The sequence below is a fragment of the Asterias amurensis genome, chromosome 11, assembly GCF_032118995.1.
Source record: "Asterias amurensis chromosome 11, ASM3211899v1".
In the NCBI taxonomy this organism is placed as follows: Eukaryota; Metazoa; Echinodermata; class Asteroidea; order Forcipulatida; family Asteriidae; genus Asterias; species Asterias amurensis.
The window spans coordinates 10,675,838-10,692,740 of record NC_092658.1 but is presented as its reverse complement, the minus strand read 5'-3'; the positions used below and the strand labels follow the sequence as shown (position 1 = coordinate 10,692,740).

Genomic DNA, 16,903 nt, shown 5'->3' with positions numbered 1-16,903 from the left:
CCAGCAGGACCAGTTAGGGTGTTGTTGCTTTATAATCCGCCAGCTTTTCACTAATTTAATAGAGATGCTTTTAAAGACTGAACTTGCCAGCCAGACCACTTGGAGAGTTTTGACTAGTCCTCTGGTGTTTTCACTGGGCTAGCAGACCACTGTTAACTCTTTCAGTACGACGAGTCGCTAACAGTGGACCACTGCTTAGGGAGAACGCTGCTATCCAAAATGACCTGTTTTTCTCAAATATTGAAATGAATTCTTTGAGCCTGATAATGCTATGTATTAGGTTGAAAACAAGACACCATTACAATTTTATTGACTGTCAAAAACCTTGTTCTTTTAATCTCCCCTCAAAATAAAGTTTTCTATAGAACTACTCCAGCTTCAACTCAAATTAATCTGCTCACAACATACCATTAAGATTTAACATTGCCTCATATATTAGACTGAAATCAATTCTTTGATTTGTAGCCACTTAAATCAAACCCAAACTAGGAGTGTACTCTGTGAAAAATAAAGTATTTTATGTTTGTTTGCAAATTATACATAAATATTCGCCGATTATAACAGCTGGACTCTGAATCAGCCGACAAATTTTTCCCATTGCCCTGGCAGGAGCACTGGAGAAATATACTTGAAATATGGCCATTAGCAATGCATCCCAGTCCATTACACAGCGTTATTAACAGCATGGGGTATAGTTTCCTTCCTATGTTCCTTATATTTTGTCCGTCAATGGTGAGGCTGTGGAGAGTAGATTACTCTAGATTTCAAAACTGCCGTGGGAGCAGAAACCTCTCCCCACCCCCCCCCCCACCCTTCCTGGTAAGTGTCGCAACCTCTCGGACTCGATGCTCTCGTCGTTCGATGGTCGTCGGACTGGGCATGAGGCTTGTTTGGATAGTTTGGTTTCAGATTTGTTTGTGTGACGTCTTTTGCCGCAGGCCCAACTCCAATACAGGCTTACAACATAACAAGTACGATCCTTTCTCCGGCGCTTTTCATGTCAGGAAAATGATGAGATATTCATCATCTATAACTTCCCACCGTTTGTACGCTTTTGTGGCTTGATAATTGTGCAATTAATAATGTGCAAATTACATAAGTGGAAATGTGAAGGCAATGAACATTCTCATAATGTATAATTCAATTCAGTTCAGTTCAATATTTTATTCGTCATAATAATATTAGTTTCAATAAAAATATATCAAAAATACATAAAGCCACGTTCAGGGAACGATTTTATTTGATGCAATTTTGCATAGCAAAATATTTAGATTAAAGTTCTGTGCTCGCTGAATGCTGACATTGAGTAGCACATATGATGATTTTGGAGTATGTATTAACTGGTACATTTTGTGCAGCATTTTGTATTTTAGACATTTATTCCAATATTGAAACTGTTCACTGACATTATGACACACCGCTTTATAAAAAGTTTCAAAAACTAATCATACAATAAATCGTAGAGAGATGAGACAGATTGCCAAGTTTTATGTGTACATTTTATGCGTGTACACTTGCCATGTACATAAATGTTTGGTTTCTGAATAATTCAATGCTACCAGTGCTTTTCTGTTCTTCTACGCTTCTATGGATAGTACAGAATGGTGATTATATTTTTGTAATTTATTACCATTTGGTAATTAACTCCTTCTGTTGGTCCACAATCCTTTACAAATAAGCTGCTTGCATACAATGCTAATGACTAGTTTTTGTGCAGTTAAACTCAAAACATCTGTCTAGTCAGTTACCTCAATGCAAAATTCATTTTCAAACTGCTGTATATTTTGTATTATTAATAAGGGAATCAATGTGTGGTGAAGAGGTTTTCAACTATTGGTTTAAACACCCCTCCAGCTATGAAATGGTAAGGCAGTCGGGTAAACAACTCCTTATAAGGAGATTGCTGTGCGCATCTCGCGTATCGCATGATGTGGCACAACTGTTCCAGCCGTTGGTCTCGACCAATAGGAATGAAGAAACTGTCCCGCTCACAACCGGTTATAAACACTGGTTATTATCAAAGGTTTTTAAAAACACCCCCACGTGACGCGCTTTCCACCATCAGGGATAGCGAAACTGTCTGAGGTACTTATGAATATTTGTTAAACCCTTTAGTACTGATGAGTGATACAGATTGTATTATTAGTGTTTTCCTGAGTCCCGTTGGTTAAAACCCAAAATTTGGGTGGGATTTGAACCAATGACCCGCGCCAGTCCAGAGACGATAGTTGATTTTTCCTACAGGACTCAGGGAAAAAGCACAGAGTATGCAGTGTTTATCACATGTCAGCAAAAGAGTATAGTATGCAATTAAAAAGTATTGATTGTTGAATCAGAAATGCAAGTATTAAATATCCATTAAAATTTCAAACAAACAAAATCCTTTCACAGGTCTGGGGAAGCAAATTTAACATATATTCGACTGTTGCGGTTCCCGCTGCTAAAATTAGGATTCAAACTGCCTCTAGCCACCAAGCAACCTCAGTGGTCTAGCGGTAAAAAGTCTGTTCAAGAATGGCAAAGGTCATTGGTTCAATTCCCACCTGAGTGATATGCCTAGGTGGATAACAAAATTTCATATTCTGGGAAAATACTGAGTATACAGTGCTTTACGCACATCAGTGTCTAGGTAAAACCAAATAATTTTCCTTAAATATAAAGGATGCAAATTTAGCATCTTTTAAAGGAATATTACAGAGTTGGTTTTGCTAACAAAACAGTTGTTGACTACTGGCAGTGTAAGCACTTAAAAAACCGATAACACATTTTTTTTTGCATGACAGTGATGCAAACAAAAAAAATGAATAAAACGCTCACTGAGCGATAAACTCCAAACGCAAAGTTAAGTTATTTTTCTCATCAAGTATGACATTTCAGGCAGAAACATTTCAGGGGATGTTTTCAACTATCATCACCATTAGTTTGTGTAAATCTGTGATCTTCACGATTTTGTTTTCATACTAATTCTGAAATGTTCCTTTAAACAAAAATCCTGCAAGACATCAAAATATTCAAAAGTACAGCAGTTTAATTATAATTTAGTCGCGACTGCTTGAAACGCACTTCCCCCCAATCCCACTTGTACCAAGATATGACGGTGATGCAGGTTCACACCTGTTTACATCCCAACCGGCGGAATCTTAAATTCAGAAGAGGCTCACTTTATAATGCAGGCCTTCCTCTTTTTTCATTTCTTATTATTCTGTGAGTCTCAGAGTTTTCCGCGGCGGGTTCCCGAGACCTGTCAAGTACTCTTAACCAGGATGTCAACATGTTGCCGTTCATTATAGATCGACTTGTGTTGAGTTTCGTGAATTGAATTTTATTGGGAATGTTAGAGCATTAATCCCTGGACTATTGTGTTGGGTATTGTTGAGGGATCAACTGCTGATATCTGGCCTTGTAGGATGGAGCTTTCTATACAGGTGCCTTGTTGAATAATTAACGAGGAAATGAAGAACTTAAAGCTGGGGGTAATTGATAGCGTTTTTGTCATCGTAATGCTGTTAATTAACAGACAAAATTTCAAGGAAAGACACAATAAAAGTCACTTGTGAAGGTTTTGAGCTGAATACAAAAGTGTCAACTTTTTGAGAAAACATCAATGAAACTGTTAGAGTATTTACAAAAGAATTTGATTGGAAAGGTGGTAGTGGGAAGACAACCCTCAGAGGTACAATGTACGAGTCAATACATGGTTTCTTTGATTCAAATATTTTAGGGTGAACAATTTACCATGTTTACCAAACCACTACTTTAAAAGGAATCCTTTCTCAGAAACCAGGAAATGTATCTACATTTTTAAGTAGATTTATAATAATGCCCAAGAACAAAGAACCTGCAGACCAGTGAATCGTATCGGCTGTGGCTTAGCCTTCTTATAATGAATTGTAGAGTTTTTTTGTAAAGTATGTACGTGCAGTCATGTTCTCAGTTTAAGCTCCAAGATTTCTGATACATAGCTACAGTGTCTTTACACCCCAAATCTGTTTAATCTTCAAATCAGGTTTTTTTTTTTAAAGGTAGTTTTGGAATTTGTGAACCACTTTTCAAGGTTGTGTATGCTTGCATTACGGATTGTGGATTTTAAATTGAATCAACTACATAGCCTAGATGATGTGTTAATGTGAGTGTTATATGGAATGTGCAGATTCTCACTGAAAGTTCATGTGTAATGCATCCACTTAGAACATACAATGTGCAGTACATTGTAGAATGACATGCATAACAACATAAGACACATGCATTGTACGTGTCTACAAGGTATAGAATGTAACACAGTCAATTTGATGTGGATCTAGCAGTTGTTTTCAAGAGGTGAGCTTCTAACTCTTCTGCATTCCACTGGAGTTTCACTTGTCACCGTTTAAAGATTAACCCTCTTTTACCTTTCAAATCCTACAGGTCCCGTACAGTAGACGGAGGGTTCTCTCTACTGGAAATCTCAAGGTGTACCATTGAACTGTGAGGTCGGAAAGACAAACCACCCTGGAGGGAGCTGACTAGAGTGTTGATGTATTTCTCAGGTGTAATCGTTCAGTTTGATTTGTTCATCTATGAGTAATATTGGATGTTATAGACAATCAAATACTGTCGGCCGGAGTGAGAAGGATTATGAGGTTGATCCTCCAACCATGCAGAATGAGGAGAATGTGAATATGCTGGAAGAGAAAAACGGGAGTAAGGATGAGCGACGAGCAAGCAACATCAGTGACTCATCGGAGAGTGCGTACAGCAGCAATGGCATCGCAGCCAACCTGCCCAACCATCATGAGAGGAAAGTGTCGGTCCGGTCGTACCGGCTGCGGCGGAAGATACGCAAACGCAAACAGATGCAGCGGCTGGTCGGCAAGGACGGCGTGTGTAACGTCGAGCATACACACGTCAAGAATCTGGGGATACGACTCATGTCCGATTTGTTCACAACGCTGGTGGACCTACGTTGGCGGTACAACCTTACCGTGTTCACTTTAGCGTATGTGCTGAGTTGGTTTCTTTTTAGCGTGTTGTGGATTCTCATCGCAGTTACTCATGGCGATTTGTACTATCAGACCACAAACATGACGGACCCTGATAGAGAACCTTGTGTGGAGAACGTCGCCACCTTCACCGGGGCTTTTCTTTTCTCGTTGGAAACGCAAACAACCATTGGATACGGTGTTCGGAGTGTCACCGAAGCCTGCCCTCACGCAATTATGGTTGTCGTCATCCAATCAGTCATTAGTTGTTTAATTGACGCTGTTATGATCGGATGCATTTTCGCTAAGATTGCACGCCCGAAAAAGCGTGCAGCAACGCTGAAGTTCAGTCGCAATGCTGTAATAGCCCAGCGAGATGGGCAACTTTGCTTCATGTTTCGGGTGGGCGACATCCGGAACTCACATCTCTTTGAAGCCCACCTAAGGACGTACCTTATTAGACCACGTGTTACTGCCGAAGGCGAGATCATTCCATTGCACTCATTCAACATGGATTTAGATTATGATACGGGAGAAGATCGTATATTTCTTGTGTGGCCGATCATTGTTACACACAAAATTGATGAAAACAGCCCTTTGTATGAATACAATGCAAGGCAATTAGAAAATGCAGACTTTGAGATCGTTGTCATCCTGGAAGGGATTGTTGAACAGACCGGACTCACAACTCAGGCGAGAACTTCGTACAGCCCATCGGAGATAATGTGGGGTTACCGGTTCAGCAGCTCGGTAGTCGTTTTGCACAGTGAAAGTGATAAACAGTACGACATAGATTACTCTAAGTTTGATCAGATCTACCAGGTACCAGATACTCCGCGTTTCAGTCCCAAGGAGTTGGACCTGTTGGACAGGAAAGCAGCCGCGACAGCCGCCCCAAGCGAGCCTCTTGAAAACCTCCGAGACTTCATCCTCAAGGTGATGCGGGAATCCAAGATAGAGGAGCTCGAGAAGGAACAACAGGACTTAGACAGCCGCAATCGACTCTACAACCGCAGGGTTGAAGCCCTGAATTCGCGAGATAAAACTCGTTATAAGAGTCGGAGCAGTGAGCATCTCTCCGTCAATCGGTACGTCGGGAAGAACACCTTCCCACTGGTGACCACCAAGAGTGAATCCATGGACAGGATGCTTCATGTGGATGATGAGGACAACCACTCTAGGCGTAGTGCTGGGCGTAATTGCAGCGATGGAAATGTCAGTCCAGTGTCCAGGGAATCACATGTATGACACCTGGTAAGTAGTCTTGAACTCATGTATTTTTTTTGTATTTTTTTTGGGAATTGCCAACTCTTCAATCGCAAATGAATTTGACCCTGTAGGGATCTTGGTTTTCTGTGAATAACACTCAGCTGATTGTAAACTGTGTTTGAACCTTCTCTACAATTTCATGAATTTAGCAGAAAATGGATACACACTATTTTTTGCTTTTTAAAAAGCAGCTCTATGATGTTGTAGCTCTGGAAATACATATAGGTTGTATAATTTTGAACCTGATGCAAAGCTTTTTTGTGGAAAACTTTCTCCAATAAAAGAAGAGAAAAAAATATATACATGTATTTACTGAAGGGATCTTGGTTTTCTGTGAATAACACTCCGCTGATTTTAACCTCGGCGAAGGTAAACTGCGTTTGAACCTTCTCTACAGTTACACAAATTTAGCAGAAAATGATACCTACTTTCTGTTTTTAAAGCAGTTCCATGTATTGTAGCTCTGGAAATACATGTGTAGGTTGTATAATTTTGAACCCGATGCAAAACTTTTTTGGGGAAAACTATTTTCATTAAAAGAATAGAAAAAGAAGATACATTTACTGAAAGTTGTTTTGCGGTAACGCCATTATTTGTTTGACGTTCACACTGTCATTGGTGTGGAAACCATATCCCCAGTTACTTGTTCAACATTCTACACACATTGCATGATAGTGCATCACTTCATTGCACACAGAGGAAACTGGTTGCCTGCTTTGTGAATTGTTTCCCTTAGGGGGACCAGTGAGGCTGCATTAACTATATATCAGACTGTGTATTTGGTGATAAATTGCAGCACTGTAACATTTGTGAAATATTTCACTGACCTACTAGTACAAGTAAGAAAATTGCTGACAACAAATACTTTCTCTGGTCAAAATATTTTGTTTCCTTTACAAACGCGACAACAAGTATAAACATTGTACATGTGCATGTGTAGGGCGTACATTGTATGAATGGGTAAGAAATTCATACTTTTTTCTTCTCAGAATATAAGAACTCTGATAAGATAAATTAAAATGAAATTTCATCGACCTTCATGTACCTGGATATTAGTTCAGACCAATACCGTAAACACAAAATTTATTTTGTTCGTCCTAATAGTAGAAATTATGTGATTGATGTCTAGAGCAAACGTCTAAGCCTTTGCATACCACACTAAACATGAATATTGTTTGGCAAAGTGATTGACCTTATTGAAGCTTACCTGTCGTTCCGCTCTTCGGTTTCCTAAAGTTCTGTTTCTCTATAAAAATTGTTTCTTTGCAAGCCTTAGTAACAGAATGTGTACTTCTTTATAAAAAGATTGTTTGTATCGTCATTGAACCATCCCTACCTAATGTCAGACTTTCTGATTGATTGGCCATAAAAGTTCACTCGCGAATAAAGTTTGTCATATTAAAAGACATTGTGTCAAAACCTGTGAAATATTATGTAAACGGTCTGCAAAAAGGCCACATGGTCTTGACATCCTGCAGGCACAGTTTGTACACTGCCCAGTGGACGAAAACATAAAAAGTTATATTTTATTGAGATAGTACCTGAGGTCTTTATGATATCAGCAATTTTTGGTACATGTACATGTGTAGGTAGGGAGGGGGCACATGTATCTCAAAACTTGTACGGCTGTTATTTTTATACTCTTGAATGTTATGTTGTATAATATGGCACAAATGTACATTTCCCCTAATATGACCAGTGTAGCACCACACCTGTCCGAACTTTAGGCCTTATATAAGGTCACTCGTTTTGTAAACAAAGGTTACATCATGGTCTAATAGAAAGGGAATTGAAAAACCAAGAAGTTGTATACATTGAATTATATTGATTACCATACATGTAGTCCTTAAATAGAAGATAAATTTAGCCTCTGACAAAGATTGCGATGGACCGAAATGCAGGCCACTTAAAGCCATTGGACACTTTCGGTAAACAGTATTGTCCCAAGGCCCACACTTCGTGTATCACAACTTATATATAAAATAACAAACCTGTGAAAATTTAGGCTCAATTGGTCATCGGAGTTGGGAGAAAATAACGGGAAAACCCACCCTTGTTTCCGCATGTTTTGCCGTGTCATGACATGTGTTTAAAATAAATCTGTAATTCTCGATATCGAAAATTGATATTGTTTTAATGTTTTCTCAAAAAGTAAAGCATTTCATGTAATAATATTTCAAGAGAAGTCTTTCACCATTACCTTCTGTAAACCCTGTAAGTTATTTGTAAATCTGTGAACTTTTTTTTTTCTGTTTTGAAAGTGTCCAATGGCTTTAAGAACTAGTTTCTTTGCAAGATAAAAAGACAGAGACATCAGCATGAAAATTGGAAAGAAATTAGTCCTTGGTACACGTACACATCAGTAAACAAAAATGCACTCCAAATCTTTCTGAAATGCTCAAAACAAAACTACCCACATCAATTTTACCCGTCAGACCACACAGGTCCAATGATTGAGAACTCAGTAAGTAGCACACTGCATGCCCTCCGATGTACGATCAAGACCCCACGTACATTAATCACGTCAATCCATCTTTAACGCTATCACTAAGCCATCCGCTTGATGTAATGACGTGATAATTATCCTTGAGTATTCCTCCCTGTCAATGCGGTCGCAGATATTAACAGGATATGCTGAGAAGTAAAGACAACAAAAATAACTCCTTCCCTGCATACTTCCCCCCCCCTCCCTTGACCACAAATCTAATTGATTCCCTTTCGTTTTTTTTGTCTTGTGCCTTCATGCACCATTGACCTGTTTTACTCCAGTATCCAAGTAATTGGATGGACAACAGAATTATTCCGCTTGTTGTTTATCCACAGCGCTAAATATACATTCTTTTTCTCGAATCAAAAAAAAAATTTATTAAAAAAAAAAAAACGAGCTCAGATGATGCTTGAGATCAATGGGTTTTTTTTTATTTTTTTTTTTTTATGAGAAATATTGATATATTCTCACAATCTGTGATTGGCAGATTGGGTTGACAGATTTTAGCGCTGCGGTGATTTGGGCAATGTTGTTTTCAGATAAACCGAAGCTGAGAAACGGAGGAACCTTCATTGATTTCAGAATATTGACTGTTTGATTGAAGGAGGGCATGAAAATGCAAAGGTTTTTGATCCAACTTTAGGCTTTTGGGAGTAATTTTTAAAAAGGCGTCGAATTCATGGGGAAAAATCCAAAAGACCGCTTTGCTTCTTGTAGATCAAAACTTCCACCTGACTAGAACTGTTATGAGAAACAAACACAGATTTTCTAATTATTTATACAACAAACTATTTATATTTGGATGTAGCTCTAAAGCAAACGGTATTTGTCACAATTTTAGCACACTCAAAGTCAACATTTGAAAATCAAGTTGTTATTTATTTTTTAAGAAAGAACACTGTAATGTATTATTATTTGACTGAAACATACCATCCCGAGATTACTGGCCTTGTGATGAAATCACTGGCCTCAATTAGTTGTAGCTTTTGAAAAATCCAGACCTTCTGGTCCATGGTCAAGGTACCCCATAGATTAACATTAATTAATGAATTCAGTCTCATGCAACCTTGATACTTCACGGAGGCAACAGAGGCAATTGCCTCCCTGCCCCCTGGGCCCATATTCATAGCGCTGCTTGGCGGTCGATTTTGTACTGTGCAATTTTTTTTTCCATTGGACAGGAGCTTAGTTCAGTATCGTAGTTGTACTTAGGAAAACCAGGAGGATGAAAGCCCAGTTCATACTTCCTGCGAATGCGATTGCGATGTGAATTTTGATGTCACAACTCAAAAATTCTCAACAAATAGGCCTAACTCCTGGAAAACATTTGCTGCGAAAAACAACCATGTGAAGTCTAAAACGGCTAGATGCATTCTCAGAAAGTCTGAACTGGGCTTTAGAAAGAGTTGGGTCCATTCTTCTTTGGTCATTATTTATCCAGCAGACCCGTGATTCATTCTCGGCCCCATCCACACCAAGTTGTTGATAAAAATTTGTTTTCTAAGGATGTTTTCGCAAACAAATTAATTTACAAACATCCGTTTCCTTCTTTTGAGGACCACTTTGGACGTTTGCAAGGTCTTGCCCACCAGCTGTTGATTAAGCTGATTTCATCCCCGTAAACGGAGATTGTAAAAAAAATCCAAATCCCTGACGTCAGATTGCGCTTGTTTACCGCGCTCTTAATCACTTTGCGTGGATCGAGTCAAAATGAGGAAACGAAGAGTAGGAGAAGATAAATTGAGATGTAAATAAGAACGAGCCTAAGATGTTGAGCTGGCGTTCATGCAGACGATGATCTTTATTGAGTGGTGGTTTAAGACTAGGGTCATAATTTTCACAAATGATTGTGGCAGAGCTATTTGTAAATATATATTACCCTTTTCTTTTTCCTTTTTTTTCTAGACTCTGTAATGACATAGGATGTTATTTTCACAACATATTGAAATGTGTTGACTAAAACTGAAGATGAAATTAAGATTTTTTGACAGCTTGCAATTTTGCATGGTTGTTTGGTGTGAGTGGGGGGGGGGGTTAGGTTGAATGGATGTATACCTAAATGACAGTATTTCACTTGCGGCATTAATTCTCTGGCCCCTACCTAATGTACATACATGTACACACAGGCACGGCAGCTACACACAACTTTTTCATTAGATCTGTATGTAGAAAATAAATAATTGCTGTCTGTTTTAGGTGCAAACAATAAGTAACAGTCTTAGAATGATAAACAGGGCCAGAGGAGTGTGTGGCCACTAAATAGCAATGTCTATCTTGATACAAACGCTTGTTATGAAAATGTATCTCACTTTGCTTTTGAAGCAATTTCTGATTCAGTATTCAGTTATCCCCCAAATTTGAGCCTCAAACAAGGGCAATAAAGATTGAGCTCACACTCACTCCCACCTCAGCGGCATACTCGAGTGGAAAACTTTGTTGTGTTTCTGCCTGCATTTTGTAAACAACATTCTTCTCCAGAATTCTAACGTCAGTACGTCATGTCCCCTTGAGTGAGTGTATCGCTCAGGGACCCATCAACTCGCCAAACATTGGTAACAAATACTTGTAAAAGAACAAGGGGTTGGCTGACAAGCCTTTTGTTTGCCCAATGGATTTAAACTTCAGAACCTGAGGATGGTCTCTTGGCCTTTATTGTCAATGCTCCCTGACCCAACCCCCACCATAACCACCACGCTGGCTTCTTTATCCCTCTTGAATAATCCTTGTACAGTTATACACAGATCCATGGAAACCTTATTAGGGATTAGGATTGTCAAGGAAGGGTACCAGACTGCCTACAAAGCAACCCACTGAATAAATACATTCAGAATCTTGATGTAGAATGATGCTAAAGAAGTAATAATAGTGTAGCCAGAGGGGTGTCTGGGTGTCTTTTTGACGACCTATTTTAAATTTGGACACCCTGTTATATCTGTCATCAATATTGTAAGTGAACAATTTGGACTCCCTGCAGTTTTTAAGTTTCCATGCAATTTGGACACCCTTAATTTTTTCCAAATCCTGGCTTAAACCTTAAGGGGAGAAGAACTTGATTAAAAGTCTGTACACAAATCTGAAATTTCATCTAGACCAGCAGAACGTTGCTATTGAATTTTCAGGACTGTTCGTTCGTTTTTATATATGTCCCCTTTGAGTATATTTACTGTGTACAGGCCTGGAATTTCATCTTTGAATTGTGTGTTGAAAAGAGCAAGGCCATTTTCATTTTGCAAAGGGCACATTCATTAGAAAAACTTAAAGCCAATGGAAAACATTTGAAGGGCACCAAGGCCAAGGCCAGTGGCACATGAAGCCATGCCCTCCGTGGCCTGCGTGTTATTCCAGGCATGCATACACATCATCGGATCTGTCGGGTATGATTCTAACAAGAACAATTAATTTAATGGCCTGACTTTTCAACCCCAGCAGAGTTTTTTTGTTGCCTTACGTTATGACCCTACAGCAGATTTTACAGAAAAGACTCAGCTATGGTCAAAACGTCGGGCCCGTTATCTTTTTTTTGCATTTGTACTATGTAGGCCTAAACTTGGTTGGTAAGCAGTTTGCAACAGCTAATTCTATTTTCTAAAGAACTAATCAAGAGGACGCTTGCTCTAAAGTTAATTCATCATGAGCTAATTAAACACGTTGGGTCTTGCACTCCAGCTGGTCCTGAGACAAAGACTTTAGTTGAAGAGGAGACAAATGCCAGGAGTGTCGGGCGTCCAAATTGGCTTCTTGACATTTGGATCCGCCCAGGTGCTCAAGGTGGCAATTATAATATAAAGTTTACCAAGTCACCATTCACTTCTTGAATGTCAAGATAAGTACTTTGGCCTAAAACTTTCCCAGGACTGTGATATGTAAAGATTTTCCCTTGATATCGGCTCGAAAATTTCTTGAAAGATATTCTGACCACTAAAAGTGAAGAACTAGTAGAGTACAAAATCCAAAATTTAGGTTTGGCCAATCCTTCAGGTCTATAAGCTTTGAAACTGAATGACCATTTTATTGTTACAATGCAAATAATTGTCTTGTGGCTCTAAGCCGATAATATACATAATTTACATTTACATGTTTGCTCGGATAGACAAAAAGTTTTATTGGGTGATAAGAAGGGTTAAGTAAAGTCGGTCGCACGGTGTGAAGATGACTGGAAAAAGTATCTTACTATCAATCAAGGCTGTGTTTAAAATAGCAAGCATTATTTGGTTAGCACTGCCCTAAATAAAATTTAAAAAAAAGATAGCTGCAGAAAAACAAGACAGAAAAAAAACAAAATGAAGAAGATGAGATTATTAAAACCTTTGCTAGCTCAGTTGTAGAGTTTTTAGTCACTGGAGCAATATGGTACAGTTTGCGCTTTCGCAGCGTGACGAATGTACCACATGTGGCTTGAATTAATTTGAAAAGGTTTGTGGAAATGCACCAGATGTCTTAAAGGAACACGTTGCCTTGGACGAGTTGGTCTTCTACAAAAAGCGTTTGTAACCGTAAAAAGTAGAATACAATGATCCACACAAATTTGCCTCAAAATTGCACGGTTTTCCTTTTACATCCTCGACTAACACGGTAGGCCATCATAAATACTTTCCCAAGATGAAGTTTTGTATTAAATTTCCTGTTTATACAGTGATGGATGACAAGGGTTTAATTTGTAAAAAGTTGACGTCATACTGTTTATTCCTTTCATGATAAATGACAATAATTTACTTATTAAATGTGATCATGCTCATCGACTCACATCATGTACACATCTGTCAGCTTGTACAGTATGACATTAATTTCATGACCTGTTAACTACACATGTATTTATCACCAAACACTGCTGTGTATTACCTTACTATTACCCATCCCACCAAGGCTCGAATTTTGAGGGAAAATCCACAAAGGCTACAGGGCGTGTCCCTCAAAATGTTTACTGGACCAGAAATGTTTGTACAAGACCAGGGGTCTATTTCACAAAAAAAAAAAAAAAAAAAGTTAGGATTAGTCCTAGGAGATATACACATTACATGGATAGTCCTCAGTTAGGACGAGTAACTGGTGCTTACTCGAGATAAGACTAGTCCTAACTCTTTGTGAAATCCACCCCTGAATCATTATGAGTCCTGACAACAGGCATTTAACTGCTTGTATTTGAATTGCAGTAAGACATATTATAAGAGAAGATTTATTTGTTGGGGGTATTCATAATACTTCATTACTCAATAAAAAATTATAAAAAATTAAGACTCAAAGCCAACATTTTGGATATAATTTGTCTCTGTTTTTAGAAGACACTACACAGTGAAGTACTTGTATTATTCAATGAAATGTATTATTAGAGAAGTACTGTACTTATTAAATTAAAAACATCAAAACTGCCAAACTTTTCCAGTCAGAAGCCTACTGGCCTGTCACTAAAACCGCTGGCCTCAGGCCTGAGGTCTATTGTAAAACTCAAGCCTTGGTTTGCTCACCCCCACCCCTTCCCTCATCTTAACCGCCCCAATCCACCACCCCATGACACTCAGGTGTCATGGTCGAGTGGTTAAAAGAGCATCGGAATTTAGTTATGGTGGTTAAGTCACATCGGAGTGTGGGTTCGAATCCCGATCATGAGCAAGATACTTTAGAATAATTGCTTCTCTTCACCCAGGGGTGTAAATGGCTACCTGTGAGGGTAGTGGTTGATATTGTGTATGAAGAGGACATTTAGCACCATAGAGCAGCTCAGGGCTGTATGCACCTCTAGGGAGCTGAGAAAGATTAAATTAATGTTATTGGCCCAATGACCAGGGCAATAGTGTAAAGCGCTTTTTGAGACGTTAATGTGAAATCCGCAGTTAACAAAATGTATCAATTACTACTCAAATTTCATCATTTACTACTCAATATTAGTATTCGGTGTGCATAGAAAATGCAAAATTGCTTGATAAAATTGTTCCCTGCTATATATAAGATCTAGTTAATTATTATTACTTCCGCAACGTCCCTGCTGAGGCTTCCTGTGAACCTTACCATACTGGCCGTGACTTTGGTCAAATTAACTTTCCCACCGTCGGAGGAGGGCTGCCAGTGGACTAATAATCTCACAATGAAGTGATCCATCACGGATGGAAGGGGAACTGATCCAAGGAATAAAATATATTTATTTCTTGATGATTTGAGATGGCATTCTGCACAGTAGATTTTTTGAAGCTCTTGAGTTAAATATTTTAAGTGTTTCGAGGCTGGTGGTCAATAAGGCATTGACAAGCCACTTTGTATATGAGTACGAGGTTGTGTGAGGCTTAACAAGATTTGCTGCCAAATCTAATTTGTACTAAATATTTCTGTGTTTTTGTTGAGAGGAATTGTAATGTAAACAAGTGTAACATTGCTTGAGCGGTGAATGACCTGTAAATCTGTAAACAAAAGTTCACTCTGAAATTGGAAATTCATCAAATCTGAGGATCCTAATAGTCAGGGAAGGATTTCTCAAAACACTTGAGATTCTTCTTGAGATGAGTTGTCAATATCACCATGGTGATTTGTCTTGTGACATCACACTTTGTTTAGCAATTAAGATTGACACAAATCTGTTGATAAATCTTAGCTCTTTGTGAATAACAGCCCAGAGCTGTTTAGTAGTTGAGTTCGCTTGGTGACAAATTATTCAAAAAAAATAGTCACAAACAAGGAGACTTTTCATGTATTCTTAAGTGATGACCTGTTTCTGCTCTTGACCCAATTCACCTGACGTCATCACCAAAATGAATCTTGCTTGAGTGAAATTGTGTCACTAAGTCGTTGCGTACATGTAAGATGACACGCAAGCAGTTGAACTACACTGACCACATGTATATCGTTGACTCTCAAATTGACTGACTGTATGCAGACACAAGCTGCGCGTGGCATCGGTGCAAGAATCCTTGCCAAGGATTCTAAACAGTTTTCTTACTTTGACAAGCTGATCAACATGGATGTCTTTGGCATTTGCTTTTGTGGGGGGGGGGGGGGGGTCCTGGAATTACAAGAGGACCATGGAGGCTATGGGCACTGTTGCCCCTGGTTTTGCCTTGGTGCCCTTTCGAATTGAAGTGCCATTTGAAAATGAAATTGGTCTTGCCCTCTCAATGATATAATTCATCCAAGGACTGCTTTAAAGAAAAGTTTTATTAAACATTGAAGTCAATTAATTTTGGATACAGTGGTGGGCCAAGGGATGCTTGCGTGGTTGTCCGTCCCGCTGCTGTCCCCGTTATTGATTGTTATTTTTAATTGACTGTCCCGCCTTAACATGCACCTGTTCACTGTCTTATCTTGAGGGATGAGATGGGTTTATACATTTGTTTTAATCAGCTGTAAATCTTTGTGGTAGGAGGGCCTTGTAGATGTACTGGTCACCTGTCCTTCTATGCCTCTCACTGATTTAGTGTTTGATACAATTATCTTTTTATATCTTTTTTTGTTGCCAGTTGTAAATTCTGTTTTTTGTTTAACTGATATTAACTGCCTGTGATGTTTGAAGTTTTTTTTGGTATGGAAAATAAGAAGTAACTATACATTTAACTGGTAAGCTTGCATGTGCAAGAATATATGCAATCTCGTTTGAGATGAGTGTTGGCTCTGAAAAGAGCTGGTGTGGTCTCAACACTTCAAAGAGTATGTGGTCTCAACAAATAGTATACTGTTCTTCTCCTGAAGACGAGCAGAGTGTACTGTTTATTACTAGAGCATTTCAAGGACACCAAGGCAATGACCAGGGGCCAATTTCATAGAGCTGCTTAAGCAAAAAAATTGCTTAAGCACAAAAATAGCTCGCTTATTTTACACATGTTACTGGCCAAAATTTCCTGCCATATACATTGCTTATGACTAGTATTAAGCTGTTGTTTACTTAGCATTACAATTGAGTGGAGTCTTTGCCGGTAATCTGATTTTACTAAGCAATGATTTTTTTGCTTAAGCAAAAATTTTTGCTTAAGCAGCTCTATGAAATTGGGCCCAGGGGCACAGAGGCAATTTCCCTTTGTTACCTCCGTAGAGTATCAGAACTGAGACCATGCAGGAATATGCAGTGTGTGAGATCATATTTTATTGGTTTGTTGTGAAATCATAATCCTGTTTGGATGTTAGATTTCAAAATCAAATTGATGGCCTCACTGTTACAGAAAGTAGTGGTTGGCGGCTTTATAAAAATGCTAGAGGCATTATATCTGTT

The 16,903-nt window shown here is 38.7% G+C and overlaps 1 protein-coding gene across 1 annotated transcript in view; it reads left to right on the top strand.

Moving 5' to 3' along the window:
* LOC139943872 (ATP-sensitive inward rectifier potassium channel 12-like) overlaps positions 1–16,903 on the top strand; it is a 67,084-nt gene that overhangs the window by 9,621 nt on the left and 40,560 nt on the right. Inside the window, exon 2 of the mRNA XM_071940739.1 lies at positions 4,405–6,212. Within this exon, the coding sequence (XP_071796840.1) occupies positions 4,557–6,206 (1,650 nt within the window). The 5' untranslated portion in view covers positions 4,405–4,556 and the 3' untranslated portion in view covers positions 6,207–6,212. The remainder of the gene's footprint in view (positions 1–4,404; positions 6,213–16,903) is intronic.